Genomic DNA, 20,953 nt, shown 5'->3' with positions numbered 1-20,953 from the left:
AGCAGGACCCTGGCAATCTCCGACCAGCTGCAGGTTTATTTTTGGATGCAGACAGCATGCACGGTAAGTTCAGAGTAGTTAGTTAAGTACTTTGTTGTTAGTTACTTGCTATTAATAACCTAGTAGATGTATACCACATCCAACATATACATCACCAATCTGTAAGAATAGATCAAGAATCAAGAACAAGAATCCAATAGACCTCTGCTACCAATACGATATAATATACCATCAAGCCCTAAGTCCCAACCAAACCAGCCCAAACCCACCACGAATCCTTCATTCCTTCATAGTAAGCAGCAAGATAACCGTAACTAGCGAAAAGATAAATAAAAAGATAACCAGTAATATCCAATTCCCGGCTCTCGCCTAACTGGCGCGTTATAATTAACTCGGCAGTCGAAACCAACAAACACCCTCCCCCCGATTGGCCGCTCAGACAAAAACCGCCCGAAATACCAAGACGCGAGCCTTTCCCTTAACTACTCTTTTTCACGAACTCGGAAACCGACCCCACCTTATCTCACCCTGGGATTTAAATAGGTGTCGATGACAGACCGTTGATGCAGGGTGCGATGTATGTACCTATGTATGTACCTACAGGTACTCCGTAGCGTACCGGGCGTCTGGTTCTTAGTGTTGCGTAGTGTGCCGTTGCCCTGGGCCGTGTGTTGGTTTTGTTGGTCTGGGCTAACTTACTGACTATGCCTTTTGCGGCTTGGGATGGTGTGATGGAGGTTATTGTGGACTGGATTTGGGACTGCTTATAGGTCCAGGTGTTGTGTTGTGTTGGTGCGAACCGGGCTTTCTTTGGATTATACTTTGGACATATTGAATAGGATTACAGTTATAGGTTTTGACTTTGTCGGGTATTATTTTCAGCCTCAGTCGTAATATTCTCTTGGTATCTTGTACACGTCCGGGGTACGCTTGCCTCAACTCAGACCTGAGACCTACCTGCATTATGCATATTAGGAAGGTTAACTTCCAAATGACGGGAAGCTAAGAGTTAAACCAGATTTATTCCCTTCTCTAAATCACACTTTGAGAGAGGCGAAACAAGAAACAGGAAACAGGAAACAAACACCGCCGAACCTGCCACTAGAAACATTCCATATAATTCAGCCGACCATCTATATTCTTGATACAGTCTGCCAGATTCACCTCACTTTCTTGCACGTTTCCTTGGCCATCATCGAATTTCGCGTGCAGAATAGGATTGTTTTCGGGGCCTTCTAGCTTGAGTTCAACGTCGCGTGCACATTTTGAGAAGTCGTGAGCGCCCCAGGCCAATCGTCCTATTGATTATATGTTAGTATTGGAATTAGATATAGATAACAGTATGGTATGGTCTGTTTCGGGCATAAGGGAAACACCATGAACAGAACAAACAGAGTTTGGATGATCCTTACCCTTATTTACCCCAATGAATCCATCCAGATCTAGCTCTGAATATGTAGTTTCCCCGCCCGGTTTCTGGCAGTAAGCAGTGAGGATGTGCTTATCCTTGACATTGATGCCATTTGATGATTTGTGGAAGCCCATGCTGGAATGGAATAGAGTAATATCAGACACAGGATGATAAATGCGACAGGATGTGATATAGTTTGAAAGTGAGGCTCATTATATGCAGGAATGGCAGGTATCGGATTATTGCCTCTAATGACATCGATATGGTGTAAATTCTACTGTGGCCATTTAGAATGGCGAATGCGGGTGGCTCTGCCATCATGGTTTTCTCATTATGATAGGTACCCGGGGTAAGGGGTTGATGGTATAACAGCGTACCCCATGTCAGAGATGCCGAGGAACGATTCCTTGCTGGGCTACTGTTGTGTCTAAAATAGAGTGTAGTCTTTACCCAAGTGGAAGGTCATAATGATCTCATGCACAACTGCTGTCAACCTCGCGTTCACTTGTAGCTGTCGGGCATTAGTTTCTGTCCGGCAAGAAGAAGCACAGGGATGGTACGATGGTGGCTTGGGAACAAAGTTGACGCTAAGGACTCTATTTGGTTGGGATTTTATATCTCCAGGATTTGTTACTTCAAGGTTACTAGGACTGGGAATCAAGATTGTCGATCTTCACGTGGTATGTCTCCTAAGGACGGAGTTTAAGTTTATATTTTTATATTTTATCTCGACTTTTACACTGCAATTTATAGAAATATATTTCGTAAATGCATCTATAAATATGTACAAGTAAGCGTATCCTATGATTTATGGCCATTCCTCCATTAGATCAGTATTGTATATTGATCTATGATCTACAAGAAAGCAAAGTCCCACCAGTCCAGGATAGCCCAAGTCTTGGCAGAATAGAGTTGGTCAGCGTGCTGCACTCCCACGGGCTGTGTTTCTGGGTTAGGCGGAACTGGGGACTTCATGATTCAGGTGATTTCGTTTTTCTGGTTGGGGCACTTGGATTCCAAGGATCGCTCTCTTCTGATATCACGGGGATCGCAATGTTGGCAATTCCACAAGAGGGAGAGGGTAAGCGAAGGGGAAAAAAAAGATTTAAATATCCCCTCCCGTCAATTCCGAAATCTGACGCAAAACGGTTAGCCTAAAAAAAAAGAACAAATCAATAAATCAATAAAGCTGATCAAATCAAAGCAAACCCACTCGGGACTTTTGGCCCCCAAGCTATACCAAGGTTGGCCTGATGTTGCGACAAGCGAGACTGATCGCTGCTGATTGGATCCATCGCATTTTGTGTTCCTTCACATCTGCGGAGAAATTAGCGTCGCCCGAACATTTCCGGTGGCCCGTCCAGCGATCGCCATTGGATCTTCCGAAAGCCTTGAAAGGAAGGCAGCGTATTCGGCTCTGCACTGTCAAACCAGTCAAACAGGGGAGATTGAGGATGATGATCTAATCTCTGTACGACTATGGTGCCACGTGTGAGCTAAATAATCCTTTGGAGTAATCATCGGCATGGCTGCAGTACATCGTGAAATATAGGGACCGGGCCCTTCCAGATCGGAAGGGGCACACACCGACTTTAGACACATGTCTTTTACGTCTAATCCCCAGAAAACGTGGTCTCTGCGGTGTTCTAAATACAACATATGCATTCATTGAACCTCTAGATCGGTATTTCGTAGATATACTTAGATTTCTTAGATGCTGACTCGGCTAGAATGATGCTATTCCAAGCGACATTCCTACCGTTTTGGACTCAGCCCAAGCCCTGGAATGAATACATTCCATTCCATATATGTACCGGGTTCTCTTTTTATGATCATCCTGAATACTCCTGCGGAACCATCTCATAAAGTCTCTCTCCTCCCTGCACGCCAGGGACTAGACCATCGGGCTCCCAAGACCTATTGCCCACTTCGGGCTTATTGACGTATGCTGTACACTTTCAGGCTCGCCAGACATGGTTCCCCTACGTTCCAGCCCAGTGGTAACTTCACCGGAGACGGAGGTAGGGTGGTTCCGGCCTGGGGCAACGATCGCAATAGGTCAATCAGTCTAGGGTGTCAGGATAAGGGATGCGCAAAAGGAAATAAAAAAAGAAAAATTGAGATGTGCGGTGATCCCGAGAGACTGGTCTTACACCCCCTGGTCGGGGACTAAACGTACACATGTTGGTTCCAATCCCCAGGTTCCAAGTGGTGTAGAGTTTGTTTCTTTTTTCTTTTCATTTAATTTTCACACAAATACCTATATATATATTGTATAACTGTTGTACAGAATTTCCTTCCTGGTCCACTTTCGGTTGTGATATCACCGAGGTCGGCGTTTAATCCCCCATCTGACTCATAGACTCCGACGGAGTACGGAGTAGAAACGGCCGACTTCCGCCTGTCAGCTAAGCTTGACCCTTTAGCGAGACTCGCACTGCATGGGGAATGGCGTCTACGATAGCGCAAGGATTGACTCCTCTTCTTTCCTAACGGGGTTAACGGTGTCCCTTGACAGCGACCCACAATCCAGGGTCCGCCAGATCCAAAGCCTTGCGAGGCAAAGGGTCGATCGGTAGTACGGAGTATATTTCCCTGCATTGTATATTCTATCATTTGAAATCTGGGGTCTGGTGTCACAGGCCCCTGCGTATATCCTCTTGGCTTTGACTCTGTTCTCTGGAACGCGGGATAGGATTTAAAAAAAGAAAAGTCAAAAACAGACGGATAGATGCATCAGCTTGAAGTCACCCGTGGACCTTCTTATTTGTAATCATCTATAACCTCCAGGGCTGCAATGTTGGATATGGTATCTGTAATCTGTAGAACTGGAACCTTAGTAACTATCCAAGGCTAGACGGTTCTTACCAACAGCTAGTCTAGTTCGGCTAAAGAAATTAAAAAATGAAATAAAATAGAAATAAATAAAATAATATCCACATGGATTGTGCAATGTAGAACCTATCCCTGCTCTCCCATGCGCCTAGTGGATAGCCTAGCCTATAGGGCCGCTATATAAGCTACCCATGTGGCCCACCCGACATGACTGAGTGCTATATGAGACGGTCTTTTTTGGGGTTTTCTCCTATTTTATTTTAATTTATTTTATTTTCCTTATGTATTTTCGATTTTATTTTCTATTTTCACTTACGTAGACATTTTTGATTATTCTATTTATTCCTTCTGGGCTTACTGCCCCTCCCCCCTGTACCCAGAGGCTCAAAATCTCGATCATCAGAAATGAAAAAGAACTAGAAATAATTAGGAAAATAATTCGAGAATCCGAAATTTAAATCCGTCAGATCATATCTCTTGCGTACCCTGGACTAATACGATTTCCTCCCTTCTCCTCTACTTCCCCCATCTCCCTTCTTAATCTTCACTTTAAGATCTCCAGGGCTCGTATTCTCCACGTGCTTAATTCAACTTATCCCCCAAACCTCAACCGCCCCCAAGTTATTTTTGGAGACCCTGTTGGACTCTTCCCTTCCTCTATAACTACAGGGCAGACGTGCCCATCAACTCGTTCGCTACAACACCACCTGTGGAGTCCTTGACTCCAGTCCCGGTTCTCCCTCAAGCAAAAAGGCCAAAATGGTCGGTCCAGGTGGCGGTCCACCGCGCAAGAGCCACACCAAGTCCCGTAACGGCTGCAAAACGTGCAAGAGAAGACACATCCGATGCGACGAGACCTTTCCGCAATGGTATGTTCCGCAATCCCCACCAGAATCTCCCTACTAATCTCATCTAGCCGCAATTGCACAAAGCACAACTGCCGCTGCGACTACCAGGATACGGTTGCCTCGCAAGCTGGTAGTCCCCCCGCCCCGGGTCGGGGTCCTGACCTCCTCATGTCGCCAGAGATCGAAACGCAAATAGACAATTGGCATCGCACTGGCGTGCCTCCGTATCCGGAGCTCTTGCAGTGTCCACGAGCTGGGTGGTCGGGCTTGTCACGCACTGATTTGCGCTTGATTCACTATATAATTGGGGCTTCTATTGATTTGCATCGTCGAGGGCTAAGTGGGTGCACGGTGTGGGCGCAGAAGATGCCGAAGTGAGTGCTCTCTAGCTTGGTTGGTGGTCTTTGCTGACGGGTGCATTCTATAGTTTCCTCGCTATTGCGCTTGGCAGCGAGTTCGTCATGAGCTCGATATTGAGCTTCTCGGCGTTTAATCTTGCTTTTCTTACGCGAGACCAGGAGACTAGGCAGCTGGCTTTCAGTCGTAGACTCACGGCTCTTCAAGGATTGCAGACTGCTCTAGGGTCTTTCTCGAAGGAGAACTGTGATGCAATTCTCGCGGCTTCGGTTCTTTTATCCTGGCAGGCGACAGACCAGTGAGTGTTATATGTAATCTCCCTTGAATCCCGACTAACACCAGGTCAGTCAAAATTGGGCATCTTTGCAACACGGCATCTCCAGCGTCCTGGAATCCATGCATCCATATTGGAAGCAAGAGTCAGATATTGCACAGTCGATAGAAACCCAACGAAGAATGAGCACAGATTTTTCAATGCCCGGGGTCTACAAAGCCCCCGACGAAGACATGATACATTTGGACCAAACTATCCAGGCCCTACGAATGACACAGAAACGCGTTTCCCACAACCCCGAGCACTTTGAACGCCTAGGAGACCTCATCAAATTCACCCAGAAATTCCGCACTGACTTCCCTAACCAAACAACCGCACAAGCATTCGAAAGCGTCCAACCCATCCGCCGCTGGTTCTTCTGGCTCCCAGCATCCATGCTCGGACGCGGCGAATCAGACATCAGCGCCCTCCCAATCCTCGCCCAATTCTTCGCCGTCGGCATCTCTCTCGACGGCCTCTTCCCAGAGATGGGCGGCGCATACCTAGGCGCCTTACTCATCGGTCCCATAGAAGAGATCTACCGCATAATAGCCACCCACCACGCCGCAGACCCCTTCAACCCCGATTTGCGTCTACCCCTAGAACTCATGGATCTGCCCCGCGGAATCGTCGCCCGCCATCGCAGCCGCTGCAACCTCCCCTGGTCCCCCCGCTCATCCGTCGACCATTACTCTCCGGGCCCACCCAGCCCTTTTCACCATAATCTGCACGAGTACTCGCTCGTCGCCTCCTCCTCACCTGCTTCCGCCTCGACTTCTTACGCCGCGTATACCCCACCTTTGCATTCCCCTCCTGCCGTCACTATTGCCAATTCTTCCTTTCCCGTCCAAGACGCCTATGCCTCTGCAACCCCACATTCTCTCTACCCGCCCTCCCCACAGCTCATCGATAGCCAGGACCCCAACCTCGGTGTCTCGGATATGGGTCATAGCCACGCCCATCATCCTTCCATCCCTCATCCAGCGGCTTACACCCCGCCGTATGGCGACGGGCTGTGCGCCAGCTTGCCGCGCACAGATAGCACACTCGGTCTCAATATGGAGGTCTATCCACAGCCACACCCGTTTGAAATGCCGGGCTTGGCTGCGCCCACTTCACTTTGGACCTGATTGTCTGCTGTGCTGAGTTATTTATACGAAAGGAAAAGAAAAAAAATGGAAATTTCGACTACCACCCTGAGCAGGATTGGTCAGTCGGATTCTGGCTATTGAATACCAGGGAATTCGAAGATATAATGTCTCTCATTTTTGAAAATATGAAGTCTACGGAATTATGTTCTACATGGAATTGGACCTGCAGAACATGTGATTTACCTTGGATCATTATACGAGTGTTTCGTTTCACGACCTGACTACCTATATTCGGACCTTGTTTTGTTGAGCATGAGCGTTAATGTGTGATCTTGTCTCTGATTTTATCGGTTTGGTTTTTATACCCGGTCACAATTGCAAGCTGAGGGAATTGTCCCAACCTGGTATTTTCATTGATATATATATGTAGGGTATTGATATATGTACTCCACTATGGGTATTGGGCCTGGGCCTGGGACTGTCGTTGGCTGTTGAAAGACGCGGACTAATCTCACCCGGAGTTCCCAATCTGGATATCACCGCATGAAGGAGCGATTGAAGTACCCATTCTTGCAAATCTGGGATTTTCGAGCCGACAGCTCCCAACAGCTGCCTTGCCCCTCTATGTGGAAGTCGTCTATTATATTTGGAGTATTCTAGTACAATCATCATTCTCACTCAGTTTCTTTGGTATTCGCCATGTCATCGCAAGAACCTTTGCAGGCTCTGGACTTACCACAAAGCTTCTCATTCTCTTAGTACAGCGATCTCCCAGCGCGGGAAAAAAAGAAAATGACAATATCTGACGCCGAATAGATCCTCTACTGGACCTCAATTGCATTTTACAATGAATATTTCCACCCACTAGCCAAGATTCCCGGTCCATTACTCGGACGCGCATCTCTAGTATGTCTCACCTAGTTTATCCTGCCCGAATTAAACAATAACTGATCCCAAAACCAGCTATGGCGAGTAAGACACTCAATGGGAGGAAGATTCCATGTCGCCATCGACAAAGCACACAAAAAGTATGGTAACTACACACCCTAACCCAAACCCTCACACACACAAAAAAAAAACAGCACTAACAAATCCCATCATCAGGCGACATAGTCCGCGTCTCACCGAACGAACTCTCCTTCGCCTCAGCCGAATCCTGGAAATCCATCTACGGACACCCGGTCGGGGGAACAACCACAATGGTGAAAAGCGAGTTCTACGAGATGTTCGGATCAGGCTTCGACTCGCTGTGTATTGCCTCGGAACGGAATCCGCACGTTCATTCCCGTATGCGGAAATCTCTGACGCCGGCTTTCTCGACGAAGGCTCTTGTGGAGCAGGAGTCTATTGTGCAGAGTTGTATAGATGAGTTTATTGAGAAGGTAGGGGAACGGGGGACGCGGGAGGAGGGGCTGAATTTGAGCAAGTGGTTTGAGATGTTGGCTTTTGATATCGTGGGTGAGATGGCTTTCGGGGAGACTTTCCATTGCATTGAGAACGGTGCGTCTTGGGTGGTTACTGTACGAGATGGGACATCAATGGCTAACGAATCCAAGGCAAACCTCATCATTGGAGTGAGATGGTGACATCTCATGTCTTTATCGTCACCCTGGTCGATAATCTCCGCCGTTATCCGCTCTTTTACTATATCGGGGTTTTCATTCTCCCTAAACTGACGTTCTCGGTACGGAATCGGCATTCGCAGTTCAGTCGTGACAAAGTCGCGCGGTGAGTCCACGTTTTCTGTTATGTGCTCAAGGACATAAGCTTATTTGAATACAGGAGACTTGAGAGTCAGTCGTCTCGAAAAGACCTCCTCACCAATCTCGTCGAGAAGGTGGAGAACGGCGAGGTTGGGAAGGAAGAAATGACTGCACATGCCTCTACTCTAATGTCAGCAGAGTTCTTTCCCTTACTTACCGTCTATAAACCTAATCCGATTACAGCATCGCCGGTGGAGAGTCAGTCGCAACTTTCCTAGCCGCTACTACCTAGTACATCCTTAAAAATCCCTCCGTCCATGCGGAGCTGTGCAAGGAAATCCGCGCCTGCTTCAACAATATATCGGATATCAACGCCACGGCTGCGCAGCAGCTACCTTACCTCCAGGCTGTCATCTCAGAAAGTCTACGCATCTACCCGCCTGCATCCCAGGGCTTCTTGGTGGCGTGTATATTCCCCGTGGAGTAAGCTGAGTTTATTCTGTCACTGCTAGCTCAAGGCTAGGAGTTATATGTATGCTGATATTCAAACTTTCCACAGACGGAAGTTTACACGAGCGCTTGGACAGTCACCCACGATCCACGATACTTCCACGACCCTTACGTTTTCAAACCCTCTCGCTGGCTCGATCCCGCTAACACTGATCTTAAAGAAGCTAGTCAGCCGTTTTCCCTTGGTCCGCGTGGTTGTCTGGGCCGGAAGTAAGTTTCTACTTTATTGGATACCTTTCTTCACTTGAGTATTTGGTGGTAAATGTTTACTGATCGACATTACAGTTTCGCATACGTGGAAATGTGTAGTATTCTTGCTAAATTGTTCTATGCCTTTGATCTGGAATTGCTGGACTCGGCGCTGGATTGGGAAAAGGAGAGTAGGATGCATGTTATGTGGTGGAAGCCATCGCTTCCTGTGAGGTTCAGAGCTAGGGAAAAGGTTCCAACTAGGGAAATGTGACCGGAAAGATAGTTCTAGTGATATTCATATTTGCGAACGATGGCTAATGCTGCAAATTATTCGGTTACTCCTAAAAGGGGTATAGCGCTGCATTCGCATTCTCCAAGAGAGGCACAGCAACTGTCTCACACTATATATATGTCTGTGACATTGAATACAAGGAACTAAAATTGATGTAACTACTGCTATATGATCCAGCATAACTATCCCACAACCTTAAATAGTAGGCCAGAGCATCGTCTTGGCGCATCCTTTCAAACTCACCCTAGTCCTAATATGGACCGGGGATCTGCTGCAGATCATAAGTTTACCCCTGAATCCCGATCTGAGATTGTGCGACTCTATTTCGTACGCTGTTACACCCGCCGATGCACATTAAGCATGTGACCGGTTACAAGATCCCGAGTGGGCTCTATTAGGGTTCGGGAAGCGGGAAGCACGGTTAGTAGATTTGGGTTTGATACTACTCCACCGGGAGATTTGTAGCACAGGACAGAGGTAGCTGTGTTACAATTCCTCCCATCCTTGCAAGCTTCTGAGATATGATATGACGGAATAAACTAGTTAGTTAGCTAATGAACTAGTTCGTTATGATGTGATATGAGTCATTATGAGTGGCCAGTGAAGGTCGTCTGTGATTGGTCGGACAAGTATAGTAGGAGAGTATACATCATGTTCACTATCCTCTTGGAGTAACTTCTGAAGCACTAAGTCGTGTCACTGTCGACAAGCCTGTGTTCTCGAGGGCCATACCATCGGAATGTCAAACCAAGGCGCATACGCGAGCGCGGGCTCTTCCTCCCCTGTGACGCCTAGTCTGCAGTTAAAAGAACACGAGAAAGAGATTCTCAAGCGCCAAATACACACTCCAGAGCCCCAGATGAGTCGCCTGGGCCTTTTATATACATGTGCAACAACCTATGAGCTACTTGTCCTGGCCATCAGCTCAATTGCAGCGATAATTGGAGGGGCACTCCAACCCATATCTTTTGTGAGCTCTCCGCAAACATTCAATCTTCCAAGCTAATTCCCGTCATCTAGCTCTTTATAGGGGGCCTGGCCCAAGCATTCAAGGAGTTCTTCCTGGGGACGTCTTCGGGCTCTCACCTCTCATCCCTGGTCGCAAGATTCGCCCTGTATTATGTATACATCGCCATCGGACGGTTTGTCGCGGTGTACATCTCCACAGCCGGATTCATGATAGGAGGAGAAAATATGACGCAACGACTGCGAGAGAAATATCTCGCCGCTATCCTCCGCCAAAACATAGCTTTTTTTGATGTCCTGGGAGCCGGAGAAATAACAACCAGAATCACTGCTGATATGAATCTGATCCAAGATTCGTTGACGGGCAAGCTTTCTCTGACTCCTGTGCCAATTTTTGCACGGCTTTCATCATCAGCTTCGTTAAAAGCTGGCGCATGGCTCTTATCTTGATATCTGCTATAGTGGCAGAAACAGGATCGATGAGTATATGCTCTTCGTTTATGGTTAAGTGTACCAACATGTCTTTATCGGCATATGCAGACGGGTCGACAGCTGCCGAGGAGGCAATCAGTTCAACCAGACACGTTACTGCATTTGGGATCAAAGACAAGCTGGCCGATCGGTATCGGAAATTTCTCACCGAGGTAGAGGATTATGGTCTAAGAAGTCGCATTGCTCTTGCAGCTATGATGGCCATCATGAATGGGGTTATATTTTGGACCTACGGACTGACATTTTGGCAAGGGTCTCGTTATCTTGTTGTTGGCGATATCGAATTAGGAGCTCTGATAACCATTATCCTTGCTACGCTAACTGGAGCGTTCACGTTTGGTAATATAGCACCCAACTTCCAAGCGTTTGCGACCGGTGTGGCAGCAACAAGAAAAATCCTTGCAACCGTGTCCAGGAAGTCACCACTAGATCCATCATCCTCCACAGGAAGCAAGCTACAAGCTGTGTCTGGGACAATAGAGCTCAGGAACATTCGCCATGTTTACCCTTCTAGACCGGACGTACTGACTTTAGTTGAGATAAATCTTCTATTTGCAGCTGGAAAGACGACCGCCATCGTTGGTGCTTCTGGCTGTGGGAAAAGTACATTGGCGGGTCTGATTGAGAGGTTTTATGAACCAATAAGTGGCGAAATATGTGAGGCTTTTTCTTGTGAAGAATGGACCGTGCTAATGATACCACCATAGTGCTCGATGGCCACGATATCCCGTCTCTAAATTTACAATGGTTACGCCAACAAGTCGCGATCGTCACGCAACAGCCCACTCTCTTCGCCACGACAGTATTCGAAAATATCAGGTTTGGTCTGATAGGTACTGGACACGAAAACTCCCCTCATACTGTAATAGAAAAGCTTGTGTTTGACGCCGCAAAGAAAGCGAACTGTTTTGAATTTATCTCCGCCTTGCCGGACGGATTCGATACTGATGTTGGCGAAAGAGGTTCATTACTTTCGGGTGGACAAAAACAGCGAGTTGCCATTGCACGGGCTATTATCAGCAATCCGAAGGTCTTACTGCTGGATGAGGCTACTTCAGCTCTAGACGCCCAGGCCGAGCGGCTGGTACAGGCGGCGCTTGATGTTGCTGCGGAAGGTCGGACAACGATCACAATCAGTCACCAGTATGTATTAAACTAGTGTTAGAGACACAAACTGACTATGATTCAGATTATCCACTATTACAGCGGCCGAAAATATTGTTGTTATGTGCCACGGACGTGTTGTCGAGCAAGGAACCCACAACGACCTACTTGAGAAACGATCGATGTATTACGAGTTAGTGGAGAAGCAGCGCATGTCGACTGAAAAGAGTATCGTCATCAGCGAAGGAAATTCTGCCCTCGACACAGACCCTGAGCTTCCCGACTTAAAAGACGAGGGCAAAGAGTCTAACATATATACGTACGAGATATAGCAGCACCGGGGAGCCGAAGACCGGGAGGGAGATTCCGAGCAAGAGACCGACTACAAATACTCCTTATGGGAGCTAATCAAGTTCGTCGCCAACTTTAACAAGGAAGAAACGCTTACCATGCTCTGGGGTCTGTTCTTTTCAATTATCACAGGCGCTGGAAATCCCACGTAAGACTCTATTCCCACGCTGTGCAGAATATCGATACTGACCATTCCCTAGACAGGCCGTGTTCTACGGCAAGACAATCGCGGCAATGTCGTTGCCGCCTGATATGTATGAAACGCTACGTCATGATGTCAACTTCTGGAGTGTGATGTATCTGATGCTGGGCTGTACTGCATCCTTGGGCTGGGGAGCATCGGGTCTCTGTTTCGCCTACTGCTCCGAGCGCCTGATTCACCGTGCCAGAGACCGTTCTTTCCGCGCAATGCTCTATCAGGATATTTCCATGTTCGATAAAGCCAAGTTCTCAGCCGGTTCACTTACATCCTCGTTGTCCACGGATGCTACCAACCTTGCGGGAATGAGTGGTGTGACTCTAGGCTCCATCTTCGTTGTCTCAACGACTTTAATTGCTGGCGTGGCTGTATCGATTGCGATAGGTTGGAAGCTGGGACTGGTTTGTACCGCAACCATTCAATTGTTCTTACTTGTGGTCTCGTCCGACTCAAGATCCTCGGGGAAATGGCTCGACAGTCGAAGGCGGCGTATACAGCTTCAGCAACTTACGCGTGTGAGGCAAGTTCTGCCATCAAGACGGTTGCATCGCTAAATCTCGAAAACCATGTACAGCAAGAGTATCACAACATATTGGAAGCCCAGCGACAGAAATCGGTGGTTTCAACACTCAAGTCATCAGCGCTCTATGCAGCCTCACAGTCGGCTAACTTTCTCTGCATCGCGTTAGCTTTCTGGTATGGAGGAAGTCTCATCATCCATGAAGGCTATTCTATGGTGCAGTTCTTCATCGCTTATGCGGCTATTGTCGTAGGCGCATTCAGCGCCGGGGCTATTTTCTCCTTCGCGCCTGATATGAGCAAGTCTCGCCAGGCGGCCCAGGATATTAAAACGTTATTGGACCGGCCTGTCAAGATTGACGCCCGCCAAGAAACCGGCGAGCTGTTAACGAAAATGGACGGCAGCTTAGAGTTGCGAAATATTTATTTCCGATACCCCAACAGACCGGAGAGGGTGGTTGTTAGCGGCTTGAGCTTGAGCATTCAACCGGGCCAATACATAGGTCTGGTGGGAGCGAGTGGATGTGGCAAGAGCACCATCATTGCTTTGCTGGAGCGGTTCTTTGATCCTGAAGCGGGGCAGATATTGGTTGATGGGAAAGACATTTCCAGATTGAATGTCAAGAGCTACAGGAGCCACCTTGCTCTGGTTAGTCAAGAGCCGACGCTATATCAAGGAACCATCAGGGAGAATATCACCCTGGGAACCAACGACGAGGATGTTTCCGAGGAGAAAATCATCAAAGCGTGCAAGGATGCCAATATCTACGACTTCATCTTATCTCTGCCGTAAGCCACCCCTTTCCCTTGCACCCTCCGGCTCTGCTTTTCTATTTCTGACCTGAAATGAATACCTACTAACGCCCAGCTCAGTGACGGCTTCTCGACAGTGGTAGGAGCGAGGGGCGGCATGCTCTCTGGCGGACAGCAACAACGAATAGCCATTGCGCGAGCGCTTCTTCGCGATCCACGTATCCTCCTCCTAGACGAAGCGACTTCCGCGCTCGATTCGGAGTCTGAAAAGGTCGTCCAGGATGCACTGAATGCGGCGGCTCAAGGCCGAACGACGGTCGCCGTTGCGCATCGGATAAGCACGGTGCAGAAGGCCGATTGTATTTACGGTAAGAAACAAATATCGATTCTGTTTACAATGCAGAGACTAACTTACGCTTATAGTGTTGCATAAAGGTAATATTGTGGAACAGGGGACGCACCAAGAGTTGATGGAGCTAAGGGGGAGATATTTTGAGTTGGTGAAGTTGCAGAGCTTGGAGAGGTCGGACTAGAGAACGAGAATGTTACGTGCCAGATCAATTCAGAGAATGAGTGCATTTTCGACCAAATGCTAAGTACAAGGAGAGAAAGCAAAACCATCTGCCCTTCCTGCAAACTATGCAAATGATACTTCTCAATGCGTACAAAGGAATAAGGAGAATAATTTATCTCCCATATGCCATTGACCTGGCGCTGTGGGATAAAAATGGTCGTGTATAGCTCCAGGGTCAATTATATCTGTGTCTTTTGTTGTGGGCCATTCTTGTTGGAGATATTTGGTGATCAAAGAAAAGATCTCCAGAGAAATAACACAATGGGATGGGTAGAATTTGCAACTCGGAGAACCAGAGACTCCTTAATAACCTGGCTCGATGTCTTTTGTGTGATTCGTTTCTTGCGGTCTGCTTCTTCTTCCTCGCTGGACCTAAAGATGATAGCTGTCCGTTTTCGTACTTTTCGTACAGGGATTGCTGGACTCTATCACTCTCCGGCGTCTACCACACCCGATGAGACGGTCCTGTTGTTTGAATAGAGTTCGCAGTAGCGGACCCTCGGCAACCTAGGGTTGTCAGGGACGGCTACCACGGCTTGCGCGATGAGGCGTCTGAGGATCGCGTCAATCGGATAGACGAGGGAGTGGTATCAGCAGTCACCACAGGAATGTATGAAACATGACCACTAGATGACTAGCTCGGAGCTGCCAGATTGTGATCATATGCGTTTGCTCCTTATCCCATTCCATGTGACCGACAGAGAAAAGCACCACAATTTCATAGATAATATGCCATCGTTGGCACAGACGCCCATTTTTTAACGTTGATGGGCATTTTTCTTCGGGACCTTGACCTTCTTGGCCTTATCAAGTGTAATCCAGACACGTTCTGCCAGATCATGCAATAGCATCTGGGATGTCAACACGGAATCCCTTCGCCTTGTCCTGGTGTGTCCAGTAAGATGTCGTAGAATTAATGGTAGGGTTATACCGTTCCTTTCGACCGTAGGACTAGCGCCATATTTCCCTCTCTTGAGAAAATTCTCTGGGCCACTCGAGGTAGAGATTGAGTTGACTGGCCAATGTAAACCCCAACCATTTTTGAGGCAATCTTTCTCTGGACACACAAGAGAAAAAGAGAGAGTGAGAGAAGAATGACAACATAAAATCGACCCAAAAAAAGAATCCACTCTCACTTCACTCTCACTCTCACTTCATTTTCTCTTTCACTTGATTCCCGGGTGTATTTGTCGCTCCTAGCTCGGGACGAGAGTTGACGTAGATAGAGCATATTTGCTTCATTATTTCGATTCTTTTCTTCGGCGTCTGATCTGCGTCACCTGAGCCACCTTTAGACTCTAGTTCATCTCCATATCATGCCTAGGCACTGTTCCACGTCCTCCAAGCTCATTTCTGAAATCCGGACGCTCTTGTCTTGTTTGCTCTTGTCCTCTAGTTTGTCGGTTGTTTTCTCGAGCGCACGTCGGTCGATTCGGTTTCCCACGAACATCCTCACTGAGGCTTTGAGCTGGAAGAAGAGCTCATGATGCTCTTTAGCCACAATCTCTATGGCAATGATATTTTCGCTGGCGGCACCCTCCGCACTCTCCGCACCCTCGGTACTCCGGCTCATCCTGGCGATAATGTAGTTGATCGAGCGCGGCAGAAGAGCTGGTAGTAGTGTGGCGAGAGTGTGATTGATATAGCGTGGGCGGGTATGAAGCAGTGAAGAGGCTGAGGATGATTCAAGAGACGGTACTGTCGTTGCTCAATAGGACTAGGAATCTAGAATGTAGCAGTGGCGTAGCTGGGATTGATTTTAAAGGCGGTCGCGGTAGCGCTAGTCAAACAGTGTAGTGCCGGTGTGGTCGTGGATCATAGCAGAGAGGGTATTGCTGTGACCAGCCAAGTGATGATGCTGTGAGATGTAAGAGAGGAGAGTGTGATCTAGTTGAATGAAGCCTATCAAACAGGACAAACATTGCCAGGTCATTCAACATTACTTAATGAAATTGTGATGCTCTTTGCTCTTCCCTTCAAGCTCTGGTATAAATCTCAAAGCAGAGTCAATGCGTTCATCCTCAGGTGTCCTTGTTCAAATCAATTTGGGCTCCAATTTTATTACTGTTACTGCTCATAGGTTCCCTGCCTGGCAGGGTAATCGGCAAACTTATCATGGAATTCACACACACGGACGTTGCCTTGGTTAAGCTTGAAGATGGAGGCTCGGCAGCATGATCGGGTCATCTTTACTGTTATGATTCTGTTCCTCTAAAATGGCGACTGACATCCAGTTCTAGTCATCTCTTCGGAGTAGGAAGTCATCCGTGAAAGTAACTCACCCTTACTTGTACTACCAAAGAATCTTTTCCCGCTAGGTAAGCATATATCACAACGGACCCGAATGATGAGGGTCCAATGCCATTGATGAAACGTATGAGCAAATCGCGTCTTTTTGTAGACGCTGAAATCGACGTCACCCACCTTCTACCATCTCAAGTTGATAGTGTATTTAAGCTCATCTTCGATTTCTTTACGAAAACTCAAATCTCTATGAACTTGGTCATTATATTCTTCGGATGACTAGCTTACAGCCGCTGTCACTTCCTCGTACATCGATCTTCCAAGAAACTCCACTCCCCAGACGGCAATATGTGTTTCGCCTGGCGGCTTATATTTCGGTCCAGCAAGCACGACGATCTGTCTCCTTCCAATATCCGACATAGTTCAATACGCACAGTCTTGCAAGTTCCATCATCCATCTTAGCATAAAAGAGGAGGAAGGTTTGAGCCACGGGGTAACACTCTAACATCCCTCTGTATTCCATTAGGATTATGATGCGGGGCGGATTCGTAGGTCTTGTATCTGGGTTGGTGGTATCCATCAATCTGTCCACTTAGCCATAAGCATTGACAGTGAGTCGTGACCAAAGGTGGAAACATACCCTTGTAAAGAAAGGGAAGCCATGATGCCCAGGTATATTCGGCTGGCGGTTCCTCCGGGAAAAAAGATATTAAGTTGTAGAACCACGAGGTGAAGGATAAGATAGGCCACTTAGAACGGGTGGGATCTTAATTTGAAGGTGTGTTGTATTCCAGTGATCGAGGGTATATGGATCGTTCGAAAGTGACTATCTCTTGCCCCGGCGTGACGTTCTCACTCCCTAAGAAAGACTCGATGGAGGTATTGCGATGGCAGGTCGAGAATATAGACTTGGTAAAAAGGGGACACTCAAAGAATTTAACGAGAAAGCTCATGGACTCTGAGCCTAATGTGAACTGCCTTGTTGATGGCGATAGGCAACTCTGGATTTTGTAGAACTCGCAGACGCAGCACAACACGGTAATGGAATGTCCGCGGCAAAGAGGCTGCTATTAGTACGCACGATCAATATCCCTGGATTTTACTAATGTCCTGCATGTTACCGCAGCTATCGTAATTAGCTATGATTCTCCAGACTCAGGGCTTGCCGCTGCGTGGTTGTTATCTGTGAGGCCGGCCAGATGGATTTGCTTTTTTATGACGGTCAAAGCGGGATTTTGATACAGACTTTGGGCGATGTATCCAGAGTCTAGATTCCGGAGGCTAAATCTCCATCTGGTGATCCAAAGATCTGACAGGCCACACGGCTTACCACATACGCTATTGAATTCGTGGCGGACACAGTAGAATTCCAACACAGTCTACAGTCTACACCTTAAGCAGACACACTTTGTTTCTCGGCCTGCCTAATAGGGACTTGGTACTGTTTAGGTACTGTTTACTCCGTACCCCTATCAACGCATTGTCTCCCATCAACTCGTGCATTTACTTGTGTATATGTTTGAGGGAGGGCTGCTTGTTGACTACGGTATCACGACGGTAATACATACTACAAAATCAATCAAGACCAGAGACCCGAGAGCCATCATTCCAGGTCGGAAAGGTAATAGAGTCGACAGCCGTTATGAGAGTTTTCATGTCTATGTTGTAGGGTTTCTCGTTGGGCAGCCATGCCTACGGATAAAGGATCATCCGTTCCTGCCAATTTCCCAGCACGTGTAAGTCATGTGATCTCATTCCGCAACCAATACTCACCATGGGGTGTCTAAACACCGAGTAGTTAACTAGTTACTCCGTATATAGTTAACTACTGCCATAATCACATGTCTAATGCCAAAATCCTCACTTATGAAAACATCCAGCTCCAGTTGTCGCCTTAGGAACCACTTTAGCTGTCTCAGCAAATCCCGAGGACTGCAAGGGTCACATCTCAACAGAACAAAGGCAGACCCACGTCGAACATGACATACCAAGTAGGCTTATTTATCGTGGGTGATATGCCGATTCTAACGGGCCTAGAAAGCAATCAGATTGCTTCAACAGTGCCGGCGGCCATTCCCCGATTCGTCGGCGACGCTGTCGTCGTCGCCAAGCGTCCCAAGGGCCCCAAATGCTTCTACCTTAAAAGGGACAGAACCTCTCCTTGGTATGAGAGACTGGCTACTAACCCTTGGGCATGATGTATGCGCGATATTTCCATCACTTGAAATTTACTAACGGATACTAGTCCGAAAACATTAATCGCTTGAATGTCATTCATGTCGCCGGAACAAAAGGCAAGGGTAGCACATGCGCCTATGTCGACTGCTTCTTGCGTGAGCATGCGAAAAGAAATGGACTTACGCGGAAGATCGGTCTGTACACATCGCCTAGTCTGTGGCCTCGGAATAGAATCCGAATTGATTCGAATCCATTGCCAGAGGATCTCTTCGCCAGGCGTTTCTTTGAAGTATACAGTGGCCTGTCTCTCGACTCTAACACGCTCCCGACCGATACCAAGACCCCTGGGTTTCTCCAGATGTTGGCCATCTTGGCGTTCCACACGTTCATTGAAGAAGGCGTCGACGTTGTTATCTGCGAGACCCACCATGGTGGTCAGTTCGACGCAACCAATTTCGTTGACCGTCCTGCCATCACTGCCATAACGAAGATTGGCATGGACCACGTCGAAAACCTAGGAAGAGCCTTGAAGCATATTGCATGGCATAAAAGTGGAATCTTTAAAAAGGGGGTTCTTGCACTCTCAGTTTCGCAGGATCAAGAGGTAGAAAGCGAGATTGAGCGCCGGGCTTTAGAAATGGGGGCGTCACTCCAATTCATCAGAGATGTTAAGGGGACGTTGCTTGAATTCGTTAAAGACGTTCACATTAAAGACCTGCCACTTGAACAGCTAGAAAACTGCGCGCTGGCTATGCAAATTGCGCGTAGGTTTCTCTACCTACGTGATCACTCGCTCGACGGACAGGACGTCTTAGCTGGTATTGAGAAGTGCTGCTGGCCTGGACGCTTCGACATTATCGATTACGGTGGCTGCAGGTGGTATTTGGACGGAGCACACAACGAGACAAGTATGGAAGTAGTCGCAAAATGGTATAACCGGGTGGCCAGCACAAGGTAGGTTCCCTTTGGCATCACCAGTGAGTAATCTAACAATGGCCTGGACTAGCAGCTCTGTCCGGGTTCTTATCTTTGGTCATTTTTCACCGAAGCGAACGCGTGACTGGAAAGATATACTAAAAACGTTAGGGAACTCTCTACAACTGCAAATCCAGCATGTCATATTCGTCGAAAAGATTGAATATGACAATCATTTTGCCACTCCGAACGGATGGTCGGAAGAATATGCCCAGTTCTGGAGGGAGCATTGGCCTACAACCACCATTTATATGGCACATAGTGTCAGAAATGGCATTGATCATGCCAAGAGGATTGGTATGGGAGGACAGATCTTGGTGACAGGAAGCCTATACTTGGTAGAAGCCGCCCTGGAGATAGTCAAGAATGAGCCTTTCTAGAATCAGCTTGTGCCCTGTCATCGAGGACTCCCGAATGATAGATGATTACCTTTATCATTCTTATAATAGCGCTATTCAAAGTCACCCTCTAGATCTTGAGAGAAAGATCAAAAGCGTCATAGTCCATTTCAGTATCTTGCCGCAATAGCAGGCCTCTCACTTCTGAGATCAATACTTGCAAACATGAGGGAACTTTTCTCCGCGACCCATCGCAGCTGGGGGAACAGAATGCAGGGACATGGGGGATTTCCACGTTGCGATCATCCTATTGCTTCTCAGTGTATACGGTTTCATTAATAGAGTGACTACCCATCCACCATTTGACCAAGCACAATCTAATTTTGCTTTAGGTCAAGTTCTCTCCGTAGCATTTCCAAGCTGAAATCATCATTCTCGAATTCCGCAGTGCTGGTACCTCCGGCAGTAGGCCCTGTTTGTTTGTGAGCGGATCTCCCTTGAAAGCACAGGAATCAAAGTCGATTATCACTGCCATATGCCCCTCTCGATCTGTAAACATAACGTTGTCTTGGTGGATATCGTTATGGACAATATGAAGATGATCGATGCCCGCCTTGACCTGCCAGGAGCTCTAAGAACTGTTATGATGTAGGGATGTTGCAGACCAAGAACAAAGCGATACCATTAGAATCAACTCTGAAGCGCCT

The 20,953-nt window shown here is 47.5% G+C and overlaps 6 protein-coding genes across 6 annotated transcripts; 4 read left to right on the top strand and 2 right to left on the bottom strand.

Moving 5' to 3' along the window:
• Positions 1-1,101: 1,101 nt before the first annotated feature.
• Positions 1,102-1,545, bottom strand: N7518_005999 (CVNH domain-containing protein; the record flags this gene model as incomplete). The annotated part of the gene is made up of 2 exons (XM_057186926.1): positions 1,102-1,298; positions 1,413-1,545. 2 exons carry the CDS (start codon positions 1,543-1,545, stop codon positions 1,102-1,104), a joined length of 330 nt encoding a protein of 109 aa, XP_057038629.1.
• A 3,460-nt stretch (positions 1,546-5,005) lies between these two features.
• N7518_005998 (putative C6 transcription factor RosA-like) lies at positions 5,006-6,894 on the top strand (the record flags this gene model as incomplete). Its single annotated transcript, XM_057186925.1, has 4 exons — positions 5,006-5,115; positions 5,163-5,468; positions 5,522-5,749; positions 5,799-6,894. 4 exons carry the CDS (start codon positions 5,006-5,008, stop codon positions 6,892-6,894), a joined length of 1,740 nt encoding a protein of 579 aa, XP_057038628.1.
• Positions 6,895-7,820: 926 nt separating this feature from the next.
• Positions 7,821-9,531, top strand: N7518_005997 (cytochrome P450; the record flags this gene model as incomplete). Its single annotated transcript, XM_057186924.1, has 7 exons — positions 7,821-7,827; positions 7,960-8,355; positions 8,412-8,583; positions 8,638-8,776; positions 8,851-9,018; positions 9,118-9,278; positions 9,354-9,531. The coding sequence occupies 7 exons, from the start codon at positions 7,821-7,823 to the stop codon at positions 9,529-9,531; spliced, it is 1,221 nt and encodes a 406-aa protein (XP_057038627.1).
• Positions 9,532-10,291: 760 nt separating this feature from the next.
• On the top strand, positions 10,292-14,370 carry N7518_005996 (ABC transporter B family protein; the record flags this gene model as incomplete). Its single annotated transcript, XM_057186923.1, has 9 exons — positions 10,292-10,522; positions 10,573-10,694; positions 10,871-11,667; positions 11,718-12,153; positions 12,200-12,433; positions 12,666-13,065; positions 13,119-13,972; positions 14,057-14,304; positions 14,360-14,370. Coding segments are annotated over 9 exons (3,333 nt in total), but the record flags the coding sequence as incomplete, so codon positions are not given.
• Positions 14,371-15,813: 1,443 nt separating this feature from the next.
• N7518_005995 (uncharacterized protein) lies at positions 15,814-16,083 on the bottom strand (the record flags this gene model as incomplete). Its single annotated transcript, XM_057186922.1, has 1 exon — positions 15,814-16,083. The coding sequence occupies one exon, from the start codon at positions 16,081-16,083 to the stop codon at positions 15,814-15,816; it is 270 nt and encodes an 89-aa protein (XP_057038625.1).
• A 2,651-nt stretch (positions 16,084-18,734) lies between these two features.
• On the top strand, positions 18,735-20,288 carry N7518_005994 (bifunctional folylpolyglutamate synthase/dihydrofolate synthase; the record flags this gene model as incomplete). The annotated part of the gene is made up of 4 exons (XM_057186921.1): positions 18,735-18,746; positions 18,793-18,954; positions 19,001-19,887; positions 19,940-20,288. 4 exons carry the CDS (start codon positions 18,735-18,737, stop codon positions 20,286-20,288), a joined length of 1,410 nt encoding a protein of 469 aa, XP_057038624.1.
• Positions 20,289-20,953: the final 665 nt, after the last annotated feature.

The sequence above is a fragment of the Penicillium psychrosexuale genome, assembly GCF_028828465.1.
Source record: "Penicillium psychrosexuale strain IBT 29551 chromosome Unknown utg000004l, whole genome shotgun sequence".
Lineage (NCBI taxonomy): Eukaryota > Fungi > Ascomycota > Eurotiomycetes > Eurotiales > Aspergillaceae > Penicillium > Penicillium psychrosexuale.
Note: the sequence above shows the minus strand (reverse complement) of the source record. Positions and strands in the feature narration are given on the sequence as shown.